The following is a 17,500-nucleotide window of genomic DNA, read 5'->3' as shown; positions in this document are numbered from 1 at the left end:
CCTCAGGAAATCAGCACAATTTCCTAGCTCTTTTTTCTTGTCAATAGATGAAAGTGCATGTGGATTCGTAATTGATACACCTATTTTGTATCACTGAGTTTTCTCCTAGTATATAATTGTGTTTTTAGTATTTATAGTATTTTAGTGTTGCTTTATGCATGTTATTTGCAGATAACTAATTTCCATTTATTTTTAACCCCTTCACGCCGACTCACGCCTATTCCCATACTCCGTGCGGACCCGTCCCGCCAGGGACAGGACTAGGCGTGTTTCATCTCTAACCCGTCCCGCCGGGGACGCGTATGGCCGTGATTTCTGTATGGCTGTATGTATTACTGTTATTGAGCTAGTTTCTTTGTATACAGATCTTTATATTGATAATTATATTTGTGCAACTATATGTGTACATATATAGATGTATCTGTTCTTCATCTTGTTTGTGTTTGTAGGCTTGTGTTTTAGTGCGTATCTGTGGAAATATGTGCGCGCAACTGTTGGTGTGTATGTGTGAGTGTGTAAGTCGGTGTGTGAATTGTATAAAAGTTTACTCAAGTTTTTCATTGCATAAATGTTTTGTCTGCTGTGTATTTGTGTTTCTCAGTCGTTTGTGTTGGGTAATCTGTGCGTGCATTTTTGCGTGTGTGTGTGTGTGTGTGTTTGATGTAGTAATTGTGTGTACAAGTGCCTGTGTGAATTGTATATGAATCGTATAAAAGTTTTTGCAAGTTTTTTATTGCATAAATGTTTTGTCTGCTGTGTATTTGTGTTTTTCTCGGTTGTTTGTGTTGGGGAATCTGTGCGTGCATCTTTGCGTGTGTGCGTGTGTGTGTGTGTGTGTGTGTGTGTGTGTGTGTGTGTAAAAGGTTGTAAAATTGTGTGTGTGCAAGTCTGTGTGCGAAGCCTTGTGAAGCGAGGCTGGCGGTGGTGATCCTTCCAGGGCACAAGGATCTTCGGGAACCTTCTGGAACCTTCCCGCGCATACCTCACATGGCCTTCCATGTGACTTTCTGGACCCCTCCGGAGCACAAGGATTGGCAATATCTTTGATTGGCAATAGAGTAGTTTGGCAATAGTTTACCTGTACTTCACGTGACAAGTCACATGACTCACGTGAAGAGGTCAAGGTAATCACTCGCCAGCCCAAGACCTTTTCTTGAAAATGTCGTGCGTCACTGCTTCGAGGAGACACCGGGTGTGCACGCACATCTTGACGAATCGTCCAACCCGATGGAGATATTCAGCAGCCTCTTCCCAGAGGAGTTGTTTCAAACAATTGTGGACGAGACGAATCGGTAAGCAACTTACTTTCTGTTTTTTAGTGCTCTGTCTTGAAGTTTTCTACATGTCCTTTTTTGGGAACACCTGTTTTACAATGTCTTTTTTTCTTCCAACTGCAGGTACGCTCGACAGAACCCGCGAACCCCTTCATCCCACATGAAGGGGTGGGAGGACACAACGGTGTGGGAGGTCTGCTCATATGTCGGCCTTAGGTTCCTCATGGGACTTCATGCGAAGAGGTGCCAAAGGGACCTTTGGTCAACGGACCCGTTGATGTGCTCGTCGGTGTTCGCCAAGACCATGTCGAGGGACCGCTTCAACATCCTTACCTCTGCCCTCAACTTCGCTAACAACGAAGGGGAGCACAGCGCGGAGGACCGGTTGTGGAAGCTGCGCCCTGTGATTAACGTCTTGGATTCGATGTACCGTTCCATCTTCGTCCCCAGAAAGAACGTGATTGTCGACGAGAGCTTGTGGGCCTTCAAGGGGAGGCATCAGGCCCTTCAGTACAACCCTAGTAAGAGGGCTAGGAGGGGCCTGAAGGTCTACAAGCTGTGTTCGTCCGACGGTCCAGAGGCAGGGTATACGACGGCCTTCAATATTTACATGGGGCAGGATCGCGGTGAGTTTCCGGCGAGCATGAAGGCCGTTGACGACCTGATGGAGAAGGCAAAGCTGCTCGACAAGGGGTATCAGTTGTACACAGACAACTGGTATTCCTCCCCGACTCTCTTCCACTATCTGCAGGCCCGTAAGACCACCGCCGTTGGCAAAGTACATGTCAACAGGCGGGGTATGCCCTCAGACCTGCAGGCGAGTCGGGGACACATCGACTTCCGGAGTAGCAAAACCGGAATACAAAAAGGTATTATTTTACCTGCTAGATATGACCACCATCAACCGAATCATTGCCTCGGAGCGCTTTGGCGACTGCCGCGGCGGACAGCCACACACCATATTTCGAGCGTATTGTTATGACCCCTATAGGCGTGACCCGTCAGGAATGGGTTAAAAATGATACCAAACATGACCATGGCTAGCCTTTTCTGACTCTAGGGCAAGCCCCAAGGCAGGAATCATCAACTTTTGGCCTGGCCTGTGTGTGCTATCTGGGGAATTAGACTAGCTAGTCCTACAGTATTCTTTGTCCAAGGCATGCCCATTTTTGGCAGAGATTAAAAGTGTTTTGAATCTTAACTAATTGTAATGTAACCAATAACGGAAGTTTGGCTGCCAGAGTTGCCAACCTATAGAATACATATATTTATTCAAGATATTCTACAGGGATAAGTCTGGCTGATGGATCATAGGTTTGAAGCACTTTAATGTAGGGAAAAAGCTCAGAAATTTCATCATAATTCTTTCCATGATTGTTGTTGTACTGTTTAGACTGATGTCCTAAAGATCACACTGAAATTATAATAGGTGGAACATCTATAAACTTTCTTACATCTTAAACTTTAATTATTTCACTTTCTCCGCTTGTACTTAGTTACTATTACTATACTTACATTTCTTGCTGTATGTAATCTATTCTCTTGTTGACATTCTGCCGAGCTTCCTCCAGGTCTTGCCGAATGAGAGCAGGTCCAATAAGCTTGTACACAACCGCTGAGTCATCAATGATATCAAGTTCCTGTGGACAAACCAATGATATAAAATCCTGTTTCAAAACTAAGGTCCATTATACAAACTGTAAAATGAATTTACATTGCAGTCACTTTCCCTGCTTACATAAAAAGCTGGCGAAGGTCTACTTTGGGGAATATCATCCCCTCCTTCAGCACCATGAAGGAGGGGATGATATTTGGTCTTAAAATCTTTAAGACCAAATAATCATTAATATTGGATTTCCTACACCAACTGTGAAACAGTCCCCCTAAAGACAATGAAGACACAAAAATGTATAGGCACTCTCAGCAACTCTCTCTTTTTTCAATATTGATGTGCAAGTCCTTAGTTTCAATAACTGCTCACTGTGGAACTTGGAATCAAGAGTAGGCATTAGCAGTAGCTTTTACTCTAGCAGACACCTTGAAGTTTGTGTGGCTGAGCCACACAAATTACCTGTATTCAATATCTATAATGTGCAAATGTTAAAACTAATCTTGGAGAAACTAATGAGAACTTGAAAAAAAAAAAAAAAAGGAAAAAAATGAGAAAAACACTGATTTAAGTGTATCAACCAATTAGTTTCAAAACCTGAGAATTACCCAGTGCCATTTAGTGTATACAAGTCTTCTTATTGTAAAATACGCATCTAATTGAGAGGTAGAGCCAGTCAGGCACTGGCTGCTGAGTTTGTATCCCTTTCTTTGGCAACTAAAGGGAACATGTGTTTGATGTCCACATAAGGTACAGGTATTTTAATGGTTTGCCTGCAGTGCCCCCTCCCTTTTATTTATTTGTATATGCCTACCAGCTATATTCCATGTATGTGAATTACAACACACCTTGGTAACAATGTTTTCCTTCAATGGCACTGCCCCTCACAGTGACAAAGTTTTGAAAATAGTCTACAATGTCTAATTATCAAGTTCAGAATGTATTAATAATAGGGCTTCATAATTAAAAAAAAACACAAAGTAATACTAAGTTAAACCTCAAAATAAAAAAGTTGATAACATATCTTCCAATATAACCTTGTGGTACCAAAAAAATATTGGAGTGCACTAACTTCAGAAATGTGGTTAATATCAAGGACATCCATAGAAGACAAAAGAAATGGAAGTGGAGGTATGATGTTTTTCCCTTTTAGGAATTTTTCCCTCTTTCCATTCCCTCCTAGATTTTAAATAAAATTATAAGTGTGTTTTGTTAGTCTTTTTAATGAGTATGAATTAGTAGCATTATAATTTAACTTTCCATTATGTGACCATGCACTCATTAACAGAATGACAAAGATAATTAGAGAAATTATTGCCTTTTTTTTCATGGGCTTGCACCCCCTTTGGAAAATACTGAAGCCTCCCTAGGAGAGCACACCCCCAGGTTAAGAACCACTACTCTAGACAATATTTGTTTTTCAATACAAGCATTGAAAAATTGGGTTTAGGTAGAGTTTAGGTTCTCCATCAAGATCCACTGCCATAAAACTCCATGCCTATATATTGCATACACAAGAGAGCAGCCAAGGAGGAGGGTTGACAGACCAAATGGCCTAAGCCTATCAAGATGAGCTTTGCCTTTTCATTGTTTATTAACAAGTTTCTTGCACTCACAACTCTTTTATCTTTTGTAATATATCATATTGAAATTTACCACTTTTCATTAATTCAATGCTTATCATAACTTGCAATAATGCTTTTAGACAACCCATGACAGGACCCCATGCACTTTACAGAAACATGTGTCAGGATGTAGCTGAAGTCACCAGCCAAGTAAAAATATTGCAGTGAAGGAACTATAAAATCATCCCACTCTCTATTCTCATTCTTTAAGAGGCTTTAAGCTCCCTTTTGAGGGACCATATCTCCTCAGTGACAACAGCTTGGGCCAAACAAGTGCACTACTGTTTTGTAAATACAACCAGGGGCAGGCTCGACTACAAATGGTATGAAAACATGGTCTTGGCACAAGGGATACTGCCATATTATAGAACATCATTCCATCATAAATGGGTTATAGTTTCTGGAATATATGACTATGATATCATACTGCAATTTACCGTCTTTTAATAGTTTAATGTAAACTACAATGTTCTGCATTTGGGGCAGTCATATGTTATTACATTTTAACAACTAATGGTCAGTTTTTTGTTTTGTTTTGTTTTTTGTTGTACTATATAATGAATATTATAAACTGTACAAGATCATATGAAAAGACTCTTAAGCCAATGCCTCTGGGATAATTTGGGGTGTTCTTTGTCTCGCACTCCAGGGATTCGGTAAACTCGCCAATGAAGATGCATTTTGGGGGGATCTTTCTATTTGGCTAGAAATTAAACCATGTTGAATACACTCAAAGTTGAAAGTTTGAATATGACACAAATTGGGAAATATATTAGGTAACATTAAATAGCTTGGGAGTTCCAGCTAATTAGAGTCAGTGCATCCTAATTTGGTCAAAATTCCTACATATGCACATTCTCCAATCAAGCCTCATTCCCACTTTTTTTCCTTATTTTTTTGATTTTCAATAATAATCACAGAGGACATAAATCTTATCATATTGCATATATTAACCACTACAATTTGGATGATGTGACCATCACAACATGAAAAACTTTGGCTTGAGGGGCAGGTGATATGCACATGCCACATGGGAAAATTTGGCTGGGGCTGAGATGACGCAAACTTGCTGTCATGAGCATTTTGGATAAAGGTCCAAAGCTCTTGGAGGGTGATTTGATTCATTTGGCATTTAGGATTGGGCTTTTGCATTATTTCCATTGATAAACAAAGTGGAATATATGATCGATGAGCTATGACTGGAAGAGCACTGGCTCTGAGGAGGATGCCATTTCCAAGCTCAGGATCTTATTCCTGTCTGCTGTGACTGGCAGCACAGGAATAGGATATTATGAAAAATCTATAAAAAATAACACAAATAACAAAATGTTACTCATAGTAATCATTACTACACTGAGTTATGCCTACCTAGAACTTTTATTTTGCTGTTAATATATATGTATATCTATATATTGTTTGTGCAAATGTATTCTCAGACCTAATGCCTGAAATGCATTTATTAAATGTTTTGTTAATTTAAACTTTCATCTATATCATAAGCTTCAATATGTTTATGTTAATGCACCACATTTGTTAAGAGTGCATTAAAGTGACTATATCAATGCTTATGTTCCAGATGAATGTTTAAATTAACAAAACATTTAATAAACGCAACTTCAGTTCATTGGATTTGCATGCCTTCATATATACATGTATATGTAGGCCTATGAATGTAGATACATAGACATATAAGCTTATACAAAACACAGACACAGACACAGACACAGACACAGACACACAGACACAGACACAGACACACACTTATCTTTTTATCTGTCTGTTTATCTATATCATTATGTGCTGAAGTTAATAACCAGGACTGAGGAGATAAGTTTACAGCCAAGAAAGGAGTTAGACATAAACGGCAATGCTATTTTATCCTCTCTTTCTTTTTTACTTTTACAGTTTTTACAGTTCTGGATGGTCTTGTTAATCAAAACTTTATACCTGGTGCTTACAAAATATTTAGCAATGATTCAAGTAGTGTGCAAGAAAATGCATACATACATCAAATCAAACAGCTAATTTCATAAATTAATAAATATTATATATCAGCATTATAATTCATTCTAACTCCACAAATAATAAGTCCCAGAATATAACAATAGCCTTCACTATATAGTGCTTACCTCTTTAACTACTTTATTTTCATTCAATTGTCCATCAAGCTGGGAACGCAAGCCATTGGTCTTGGTCAGATCTGTAGAGGAAAATACAGGTTATAAACAGACAACTCAACACATACCTGCCATCCCCAGCAGTATCTGGTTAGTAATAGACCTCAAAAAAGTTCTGTAATGTCAACCATTCATTTTCACCCTGGAGAAGAACCTGGTACTTACAAAGAAATTAAATACAGGTCCAAAAAATAAGACAAAATGAAGAAAGAACTCAGAAAATGGAAAAGAGCCACTTTCAAATTTTGTGAAAAGAAACAAGCATTTTCAAATCTAATGCCAAATGAAGATACAAAAGTGCACTACACAGACAAACTACAAACATTAGCAGCTGTCCCAAACACTGAAACACAAGTAAAAACTCTACAGAATGTAACTCTTGTACACCAATAAACAAATCTCTGTTTTACAAATATTTTAAAGATAACACACTAAGAGTGCCTGGAACTGGGAAAGCAATAAGATTTGAGGTACATTATTTATCCAAATATGACCATCACATGAAATAAGAAATCTGTGAACTTGGAAAGTAAACTGCAAGCAGCCAGCACCTAGTCTTTATTTAGGCTGTCCCTATGGAAAAATATTCCCTGTAGAAACAAACATAGGCTTTTGAAGTATATAAGATAAAAAAATAGGCCCATCATTGACAAAAATTCAAATATCATTGATGTAATAAGAAAAAAAAAAGAAAATACAAACAAAAAGAAAGTACTCTAATGTGAGAGAGATCCCATTAAGATCCTTGAGGATTACTTTCAAGGTAAATCACCCGATACAGCAGTAGCTAATTGGTTACACATCTAGTAATATGAAGTATATACTATAATACAAGGCAATAATGTCCTTCATAAGACATAATATATGGTTATGACAAGCCTCCAAACATTAAAATGTAGCAAAATATTATTGCAACCATTTTCTGTAAACATAAACAGCACATTGAAACTTCTCAAAATGGGAGGGCCAGCCCTGCTGCACATACTGAGATCCAGATAAAACACACAAGTACCTGTCTGTATTTCCAAGGAGCACCAGACAACCCATTAGCAATGGGATAAATCTGCATCTATAACAGCTTTACAAGCTTTAACAAATAAAATTCCATGAAGACAAAGATAAAAGCATTACAAAAACAAGAAAATATGTAACTAAGACAATTAAAAACAAAATTAATGGTAAGGCTTTCTAAGACCAACACCCATATTTTTCAATTTAAAATGCATAGCAATTTTGATTGGTGCAACATCAAATAGTCTACAGCAAATAATCTTGATATGATAGTTCTCATTTTAGGAGAAGGCATAAAACATAATAGGGAAATTATAGGGTAAAATGGACTGAAATTGAATGAATGCAGAATAAAAATAAAAATAAAATACTACAAAAGAAACATTTCAAAATGACCAGTAAAACTGTATGACCATGTCTGACATTCATGAAAGTCTACAGGTTATAGCATCAACTTTTGAAAGTCTATGGGCACCCAACTTATCCTTGGTAAAACTTGCAGAAATATACACCACTATAAACTCCACCAAACCTCCTAGGGCCCTGGCTGGGTTGCAATTAGTGTAGAAGTCAAGAAGAAACAGAACATTTTGTATAACTCCTAGAACCAGTAAAGTTCAGATGCAACTCCATGTCACATAATCTACTCAACAATTAAAGCTGCTGTGACTGGGTGTGCCCTTCTGGCACTGTCTAAGGGGATGGATGATGGGGTAGAGGGGGGGGAGACTCCCTGGATATTTGGGAGTACCAAGTGAACTTAGGAAGCGAGAGGCATTTTCCATGATCTTTTTCCTTTATATATGGCATTACCACTTGTCTCTGGCTAAGAACTCTGCAAGTTCTTAGCCACAAAGGAGTCAATTAGTAGACCTTGTGATCTTACCTGATTTTACCTTTCCTTGAATTAGCAGAAACAAGTTTTTTTGTTTAATGCTATGAATATGAATGGAGTCATTTTTATTATTGACATTATAATTATTATGTAATAGACATTTGTAACGGCAATACAAGATAACATAAAATATTTCAGAAAATCAAGGAAAAGGGTAAACAGGCGAGACAGGCAGTACTCATAATTGGCTCATTGGTGACTTAGTACAAGTGTGGCCATCTATGTGCAAAAACAACTAATAAAGTAATCTCACAGTGGGCATGGGATGTACGTTTATGCATGCCCGGCGGCATAAGAAATATGCAAACAATATTTTCATTATTTTGTGATAAAATGCAGATGTACCTGTATTGTTTATTACTCTACTTTTTTATGTTCTATAAGATGACACTATCCCCATCCCTCTATCTTTGTGCATCGTTCTTGGTAACATTATTCTTAGACATCCACTAGATGCTTAGGAATTCCATCTGATAAGACGCACCAAGATCTCCCTTCAAAAAACAAAAACTACAAAATGACAAAAATATCCACTGCATATCACTGCTCACAGTCTCTAACACCCTCACACAGTTCTTAATGTCGTGTTTTCTTTAAGTAGGCACGAAATGCTAATAAAGAGGGAGAAGAGGGGGGGGGGGGGTTGCCTATCTAGGGAATAAATCTTGGGAATAAACAGAAAGTAGGAAAGGTTATGTTTGGATTTTAGCGTGGCTTTGGGACATCTCAGGAGGGTGCATCACACTCCGAAACAAATATCTGCACTTGTTTACCTGGGAGCTATTTTATTTTGTGTATGTTGGACAAAATTTGGCTCATGTTTTTGAAAAATCAACATTTCTATTGCTTTTGGGATGCAAAGTTTGGCTTGGATTTTCAAAACATTTACTTTTTAAAGTTTCATAAATCACTACAGGTTAATACTGACATCCAGTGCCATCCATTATTTCCCCCTCTTTCAACACCCAGTTCCCCATGCATCCCCCAAAATTGTTGGGTAGAAAAAAATATATAATTATATAAAAGTAAATTTGGAAATGGCGCCTAACATTCATTTTCAAATGATCAATATATTTTTTCAATAGCTTTCGTCACGTTTCAAAAAGAAACTAGCTCTCATTTCCTTTGCAAATGAAGCACAGCGACAATATCAGTCCTGATAGGTGGGGAGGGCAAGATACATATCAGGAAATTTGAGAAATATTGGTAATACACAGGAGAGCACAATATTTACACTCACTTTCAGGTTATATAGGGGGCTTTCCCCCTTAAACACCTCCCACCTGGTCCACAAAATCTTCACCTCATATGTTCCGGCAGAATATACGTGCTCCCCCCACCATCTCACTTGGGCCAAAAAATCTTCATCTCATATGTTCCGGCAGGAAAGAACCTAGACCTAGTAAAAGTTGGTAATTGTTACCGAGAATGATGCTCCCTCTCAGAGACTAAGTTCCAAAATCAGATTTTTTATTTGTTTTCTCTACCCAACGATCTTGGGGGATGCATGGGGAACCTGGGGTTGAAGGGGGGGGATAATAGATGGCACTGGATGTCAAAAGGAACCTGCAGAAATCGAAGAAAGTGATTTATGAAACGTTAAAAAGTCGATTTTTCGAAAACCCGAGCCAAATTTCTGTCCCGAAAAGCACAAAAAACGAAGGAAATCTGCCAGTGAAACTCTACAGACGCCCCCGCCATCTTTGAAAGTCTACGGATTTCGAAAAACTCTACGGGAATCAAACCCAATGCTCGGTAAAAACCTACGGGATTTCACATTATCCAGATCCCCTGTGGTAATCGTACAATGCGTCCTAACCAATAAACCTTAACCCTGTGGCTTTCATAAACTATGATGTATATATTCCCTAGCCTAGCCTAGCCTAGCCTAGCCTAGCCTAGCCTAGCCTAGCCTAGCCTAGCCTAGCCTAGCCTAGCCTAGCCTAGCCTAGCCTAGCCTAGCCTAGCCTAGCCTAGCCTAGCCTAGCCTAGCCTAGCCTAGCCTAGCCTAGCCTAGCCTAGCCTAGCCTAGCCTAGCCTAGCCTAGCCTAGCCTAGCCTAACCTAACCTAACCTAGGACATACTGCTTAGCCATGATGGTAGATTTGAATTTTAACTGCCTTCTTCTAGGCCCAGCTTCTATTGTCATGTAATGAACTATTTCACATCCGATTGGTTCTATTGTGCTGGACATCACTGCCTATGGTCACATCACATTCCAGTGCAAATCTAATTGGCTCATTTATTTTACCTCTCTTATGTCATACACTACAAATAGGCAGATTTTTTGTTGCTTTAAATGACTTTTTGTCATCTTGTCATGTCGCTGGGAGCATACGGTTGCAGCATTTTCCAAGATTTTACATCTTCTTTAATATCATTATTATCCATTTACAAAGAAAATGATATAGAAGAAAACTTTCACTGAATGTGTTCTACTACTTGGTACTTGTATTCAAGGTGTTTGGCATCATGTCCAATAATGCCATGGAAAATCTAGTTTGGGGGCCTTGTCTTTGGAGGGAGCGTCGCTCTCGGTAACACTTACCCAGCCATGAAAGGATCCAGGCCCTAAGGCCGACACAAGTCTAAAATCTCAATAAATGAAGTAGAAATTTGAAAAAACTATCTTGTCTCTCAAAGGTTTGAGTGTAAATTACAACACCTTTGCCTAACCAGCTTGTTACTTACACCCTTCTCATTAAATTTTATGCGTTAGTCATAAACGTGAAAGACTATAAAAAGAAAACTCCTTTCCTCCCACGCACACATGGGCGTCAACACGACACTTCTGTTACTTTTCTTTCACCCTCAACTCCTAAGCTATCATCCTACACAAGCCACAACATACGCTATATAATCCTCAATTCATTCAAACATAATTCACCTTTCTGTAATTTCTTATAAGTCTCAACTTCATCTTCGAATTTCTTCTGTAATACTTCGGGACCCATGATGGAGGCTGCGAGGAGACGGGATACGGACGCAATTGTTTATATTGTGTTTGCATATAGTGTTTTGTCTACGATGATCTGAAGGCTTTTTTCGGTAAGGTTTTGTATTTCTTTGGATATTTTGTTTCTTCATATCTTCTCATCACCGCATACTTTTTCGAAAAAGCTCGTGTAAAAATTTAAAGATAGGATACAAACGCAAACCAATTAAGTTATTATTATTTTTTTAAGTTTGCATATATATATATATATATATATATATATATATATATATATATATATATATGTGTGTGTGTGTGTGTGTGTGTGTGTGTGTGTGTGTGTGTGTGTGTGTGTGTGTGTGTGTATATATACATATATATATATATATATATATATATATATATATATATATATATATATATATATATATAAGTATTGAAACGTTGGGCGGATAATGTGGATAGAATGGATAAATATACTGTTCCTTTTCTAAACTTTAATTAGAAGAACCTCTACAAAATACATACTGGCACTTTTATTTCCGTTCCAAAACATAAATACAAAAGTACAACTAAACTATTATGGTTATTTCCTCTTCATAATAAGGTACACACCCTCCTTCTCCCATGAGATACTACTGTCTCGCACTGGTCACTTGATCTTTCCAAAGGCCTAATGTAGCCCCACTATCACACTCTCGTCCCAGGACCGTTTGCTGGATCCTCTGTTCTGCTTTTACCAGGTCTCTGCTGTGACAGGAGCGTCAGCAGGACTCTAGTGCTGCTCAAACAGGCGCATCAGCAGGGACTTTCCTTGGTGACCACGCTATCCACTTCTCCTTTTCTTTCCTTTATCACTCTTCCTCTGTCTCCGACTCCGTCTAGGCTATACTAATTCTTCCTTCAGCCCTGCTAGGTCATCCCACCCAGCATTTCCGCCTGTATTCCAACCAACTGCGCCAAAATACGACCTCAAAAACTCAGGCCGAAGCTGCCACGTGCCGAGCCTCCCGTCTCTCTCCGCCTCTCCCCTCGTTTTCTATCTTTGCCTCCCATAACGTTCTTGTAAAATTCAGATTATGCTATGAAACCGGTTCGTGCGTGTAGCACTGCCCCCTCCCTAGATGGAACATCTCCGTTCCTTCCACAGGAGCCATCACAATCTCATGAAGGTTCCTCCATTTGCAAAGATACTTCCTTTCCATGTAACATGTCGCTTGATCATGGTTGCCCTGTCAGGGCCTTGCACTTTCCCCCTGCTCTTGATCAGCCACTTTTGTCACTATTCTCCTTCTGCTTTCACATCCTGTAGTGTTTTTTGCCTTGTCTCTGTCAGCCATGTCCAATTTTGCAGAACATACTTATCGATATCTCTCAGCATGCGTGCATCCTCAAATAAGGCGTGTGTCTCCTCTAATAATTGTGCAACAACTCTCAGTCCTTCGACCAAACACTCCTCTACTTGGCTCCACCACCTCCGACATTGAGTACATATATAACATGACTCTGTTCTACGTAACTCCTCCAGGTCTTTCTCTAACACATAATACTTGCTCAGATCAGAGAAAGGGCAGCCGAACCCGATAACTCAGATGTTATCTTTTCTCTGAGGGAACTAAGTAAAAGCCTACAAATCCAGTTCCAACACAGCCCCGGGCTCTGATGGGATCTAGTACCCCATTATCTTCAACCTAGAACTAGCAGGCGAGCTTGCACTCTTGCAACTCATCAACAAGTCCTGGGAAATTTCAACTCTACCCCAGAGTTGGAAAAGGGCTACCATGGTTCCCATCCCAAAACCAAAGGAGCCAGGAAAGTACCGCCCCATCTCTCTCCTCAGCTGTCTGGCCAAGACGACCGAGAGGATGGTACTAAACCGGCTCCAATGGAAAATGGGACCCCCACGTGAATACCTTCACGGGTTCACCAGGGGCATGAGAACAGCGCACAGTATAGCCACGCTCTTAAGCACAATCAGCATGGGCACAGCTGTGGTAGTATTCCTTGACCTGGAAAAGGCTTTTGAATTAGCAAGTCCTCTTGCCATTCAGGAAAGCCTGATCCAGAAGGGATTCAGAGGAAAGCTCTTGGCTTGGATAGGTGACTACTTCAGGAACAGAACAGCCAGAGTCAAATTCCAGGGTCACCTATCGCAGCACATGCCACTAGAAAATGGAACGCCACAGTTCTCAGTCAATCCCTGTTTAACACTTTAATGTCCTGCATCCTCAACATAAACCTCCCAGTGGTGTGCAAGATCATCTCCTATGCAGATGATCTTGCTATCATCTCCACTGGACCATACTGCCTGAATAAAGCCCAGCGTTGTCTGGACCTTGTGTCTGAGGAGTGTTGTAGGACAGGACTAAAGATCTCTGCAGCCAAATCCAAAGCCAGGTCTCTGAGACATAGATATCAAGGCACAAGTCTGAAAATCCATGGAGTGGAATTGGAATGGGTACAGGACTTCCAATACCTTGGGGTAAGGATAGACCGGACCTTCTCCTTCCAGAAGGAGGTCCAGTACCTGGTTGACCAAACCAAAACAAGACTGTCTGTCATGACAGTAATGACTGGGAGACGCATAGGAGCCAGACACAGAGTACTAAGATCATGTTATGTACATGCCGTCCGGCCCGTTTTGGACTATGCCTAAATCGCTCTAATTGCCGCAAAAAAAAAAAAAAAAAAAAAAAAGACAAATTGGAGACAGTCCAAAATAAAGCTGCCAGGATCATTCTGGGTGCCCCAAGGTGGATGAAGGTCCTCAACCTCCTGCTGGAGGCAAATCTTCTCCCCCTGGACTCACGAATCGATCTAATGGCAACACAATTATTGTCAAAAAGTCATCCAGGCTCCCAGGAACACAAGCCTAAGACAAACTTAGTCAGACACCTAGAACAAGACAACGAGCTCTTTGCAAACAACTCCTAGCTGTCTCACACAGCCAGGGTTCTGATACTCTATCAGCTCAAAGAACAGCTTCTTCCTAAGGGCATGGACTCCCCCCACCCTGACTTTGTCGAAGCCCCACCGTGGGCACGAACCTTGATAGAGTTCTCTATAATGAGCCTGTCAATGAAAAATAGCCAATACTCCATGCCCAGCCACTACCTACCTGCACCATTGCCTGCCTTCTGGAATGTTTTCTGCAGGTGGAACAGGAGTTCCTCCTTCGCCACGTCACCTCTCCACTCACCAAATATCGGATACTGGTGACAAATCTCTCACTTGAACTCCTACTCTCCGTCAGTGTCCTCATCTACAACCCCGAGTACAATACCTATGAACTCTTCAAGGAAGCAATCATGCAGCGAGCGGTGCCTTCCCCACGACACGCGTTGCGCGCTCTCTTCACGACAACGTCACCGGACGGCCGGAGGCCCTCAGAAACACTGACACATCAAACCACCAAATTAATGGGAACAGCAAACTGTCTCTCAACCCATTTCACGTATCAACCGACAGGAAGTGAGAGAGAGTAAGGTCAGGTCATCCAGCTGCCCAGACGGGTTCCCTGATTAATGACTCACTCCGAGGTCAGGTCAAGGCTGAAATGAGCGATGAGAATAGAAATAAATGAAATGATATTCGTGAAAACGATAAATTCACGGACTCGTTAAATCCGTTGCAGCTAAAATAATATAAATCTCTAACAATAAGAAAAATTAATTGAATACTTAATAAATGAACGATAGTCATGTCTGTTAACTACATACCGTGATCACTCAGTAATGCGATCTAAGGTCAGAAGAAAGTCAGAGCGTGCCATTTGCTGTCACTTAACACATTTACCCAACAAAACCAAGTGAGCGTGACTGCACATACGGCTTAACACATTTATGGGAGAAGATTGGGAAAAGAAAATGTGTACTCACGTGGTTTTAAAGACATGCTCATCGTGGAAGCGATGGGTCGAGCGCATTTCGGAGACAGAGTGTCCGTGTTGCGAGCCAAAAGAATGAAAGGAATGAAAACATATATATTTTCTTTTTATAATATGAAGTGTTGATTTCATATTTCATACATATTGTTTTATTATTGTTCAATCCTGAAGCAACTTACATAAAAAACAAACGTTTATACATTGAAAATATACCATAAATGTACAATTGGAAAGAGGAAATTTCTTGTGTTTTAATAACTTTTAGAAGTGGCAATGACAGCAAAATTAGAGAGTATATTCCTCAATTCTATTTTACTTAGCAACTTGTTTAATACTTCATATTATAAAAGGAAAATATATATGTTTTAATTCCTTTCATTAACAATGTTATTTACCCCTTCGATGCTCAGAACACTCCGTTTTCAGTGTTTACCCTCAGTTTCTTTATTATTTCTGAATTAAATGTCTATATTTTTGTTAAGTAGAGTAAGGTTTCTAAATGTGTTCTAGAATATTACACATTTCATATATTTTTTCTAAACTAAAATGGGAGAAGTACTTATTTACATAAAATGTATATTTCTTGTGTGTTTCATTCAGCTCCCTAACCCTCATTCGTGCTTCTTCATGCCTTGTGACAAATGTGGGTCTTGTGAGACCTTGCACCTTTTTCATTACCTTTTTTATCCTTTGGAAACACATGGAAACCGTTTCGGGGTTATCTTTTTTGTATCGCTTGTATATATATACAATAGGAATGTCTATTCGAAGCCATATAGTCTGCCAAGTAATCAAGTAAACGAAAACAGAATTGCCAGCGGTACCTGAGTGCTCACGTGTCTTGGACCGATCCCGCCTGCCTGCCGTAGTCTTTGCTCAAAACACAATGACGTAAATATTATTCACGTTATATTTTACATGTATTATTGGAGCTTGTCAGCATATACTCAGGTATTTGGTTTTACCTTGTTTTATTTTACTGTTTCTTAAACTATTATTTGGGTATGTAAATTATCAATACTTTGCAGACCATTACATATAAAGTCAGTTGGCTGATATTCTGTGACTCCAAGTACCTGGATGGAGAGGTCTTGTTCTCGACGTCGCGCTATCCAGGGCACGGCGTACCTTCTACCACGACTCCTTTCCTAAAGCGACTCCTCACCTGCACGTCCTCAGCTTGCCCTACACTGAGGAGAACGACTCTCTCCGTCGCTCTCTTCGCTCTCTCAACTGCAGGCTGATCTTTCGCCAGGTGAACACTCTCCGTCGCAACTTGGTCCTCCCTCTACCTCGAAGGTGGGTACCTATGCTGAATCACAACCGTGGGCACTACTGGAGATGGAGGTGGGGATACAGTGGGAGGGGACTCCTGGCACCTGGAGATGGGTTGCACCATTCCACTGGTAATTAGGAGCAAGTTTCTTCTGATTGTTTATCTTCTTATTTTTTTTTTTCTAAAGCTTCGCCTAGGCGTTACTTGTGTGCCTGCTTCGGTTTTCTTGTTGGCTGGTGGGCTGTTCAAGGACTGCTTAGGTGTTGTGGTCCTCGGGGAGGCTAACGGTACAGCAGGCAGGGAGAGCGTGGAGGGGGATTCCTGGGTGGAGGTAGAGGGCATTCTGATAGAGGTAGGAGATGCGAATGGGAAGGATTGGTAGGAGGATTGGTCAAGGGCGGGGGGAGGGGAAGGGGGGTCGGATGGTAGTTGGTGGGGGGGGGGGGGAAGCGGGTCTGGTGCGACATCTGCTGTTTCTTCGCATTCCTGCTTCTGCCTAATCATCTTGTTTAGTGTTGCCTGTTTTTCGGAGAACATTCCGATTAACAGATCAATTTAGTTTTTCACAAAATTGACGTTGTACAGGAAAGGTTCTTGGTGTGTCTTTGTTTCTTGGCTATTAGGCTTTTGGAAGAATTTGACAAAGGAGTAGAAATAACTGCTTTTTTGGTGGCGTCCACATTGGTCTATCATGGTGTGCACAATGATGTTTATCATCTTAGTATCCCTTGTCGTGCTGTTTTCTGGAGTCTGTTATGTTAATTATGATGTCGTGGGCTTTTTCGATTTCTTCCGGCCCAAATAATTTTTTT

At 40.2% G+C, this 17,500-nt stretch overlaps 2 protein-coding genes across 2 annotated transcripts in view; one reads left to right on the top strand and one right to left on the bottom strand.

The window, feature by feature from the left end:
* Nucleotides 1–2,774, top strand: part of LOC125037142 (piggyBac transposable element-derived protein 4-like) — a 3,299-nt gene extending 525 nt beyond the window's left edge. Inside the window, exons 1-2 of the mRNA XM_047630172.1 lie at nucleotides 1–1,292; nucleotides 1,398–2,774. The exon at nucleotides 1–1,292 is cut by the window's left edge and continues 525 nt beyond it. Of these exons, the coding sequence (XP_047486128.1) occupies nucleotides 1,228–1,292; nucleotides 1,398–2,256 (924 nt within the window). The 5' untranslated portion in view covers nucleotides 1–1,227 and the 3' untranslated portion in view covers nucleotides 2,257–2,774. The remainder of the gene's footprint in view (nucleotides 1,293–1,397) is intronic.
* LOC125037143 (prefoldin subunit 6-like) overlaps nucleotides 1–11,610 on the bottom strand; it is a 15,969-nt gene extending 4,359 nt beyond the window's left edge. Inside the window, exons 1-3 of the mRNA XM_047630173.1 lie at nucleotides 11,479–11,610; nucleotides 6,638–6,708; nucleotides 2,790–2,914 (exon numbers count right to left, since the gene is read on the bottom strand). Coding sequence (XP_047486129.1) covers nucleotides 2,790–2,914; nucleotides 6,638–6,708; nucleotides 11,479–11,545 — 263 coding nt within the window. The 5' untranslated portion in view covers nucleotides 11,546–11,610. The remainder of the gene's footprint in view (nucleotides 1–2,789; nucleotides 2,915–6,637; nucleotides 6,709–11,478) is intronic.
* Between the last annotated feature and the right edge of the window lie 5,890 nt (nucleotides 11,611–17,500).

The sequence above is a fragment of the Penaeus chinensis genome, chromosome 22 (assembly GCF_019202785.1).
Source record: "Penaeus chinensis breed Huanghai No. 1 chromosome 22, ASM1920278v2, whole genome shotgun sequence".
Taxonomy (NCBI): Eukaryota; Metazoa; Arthropoda; class Malacostraca; order Decapoda; family Penaeidae; genus Penaeus; species Penaeus chinensis.
The sequence above is the reverse complement of the archived record's forward strand: the minus strand, read 5'-3'. Positions and strand labels throughout refer to the sequence as shown.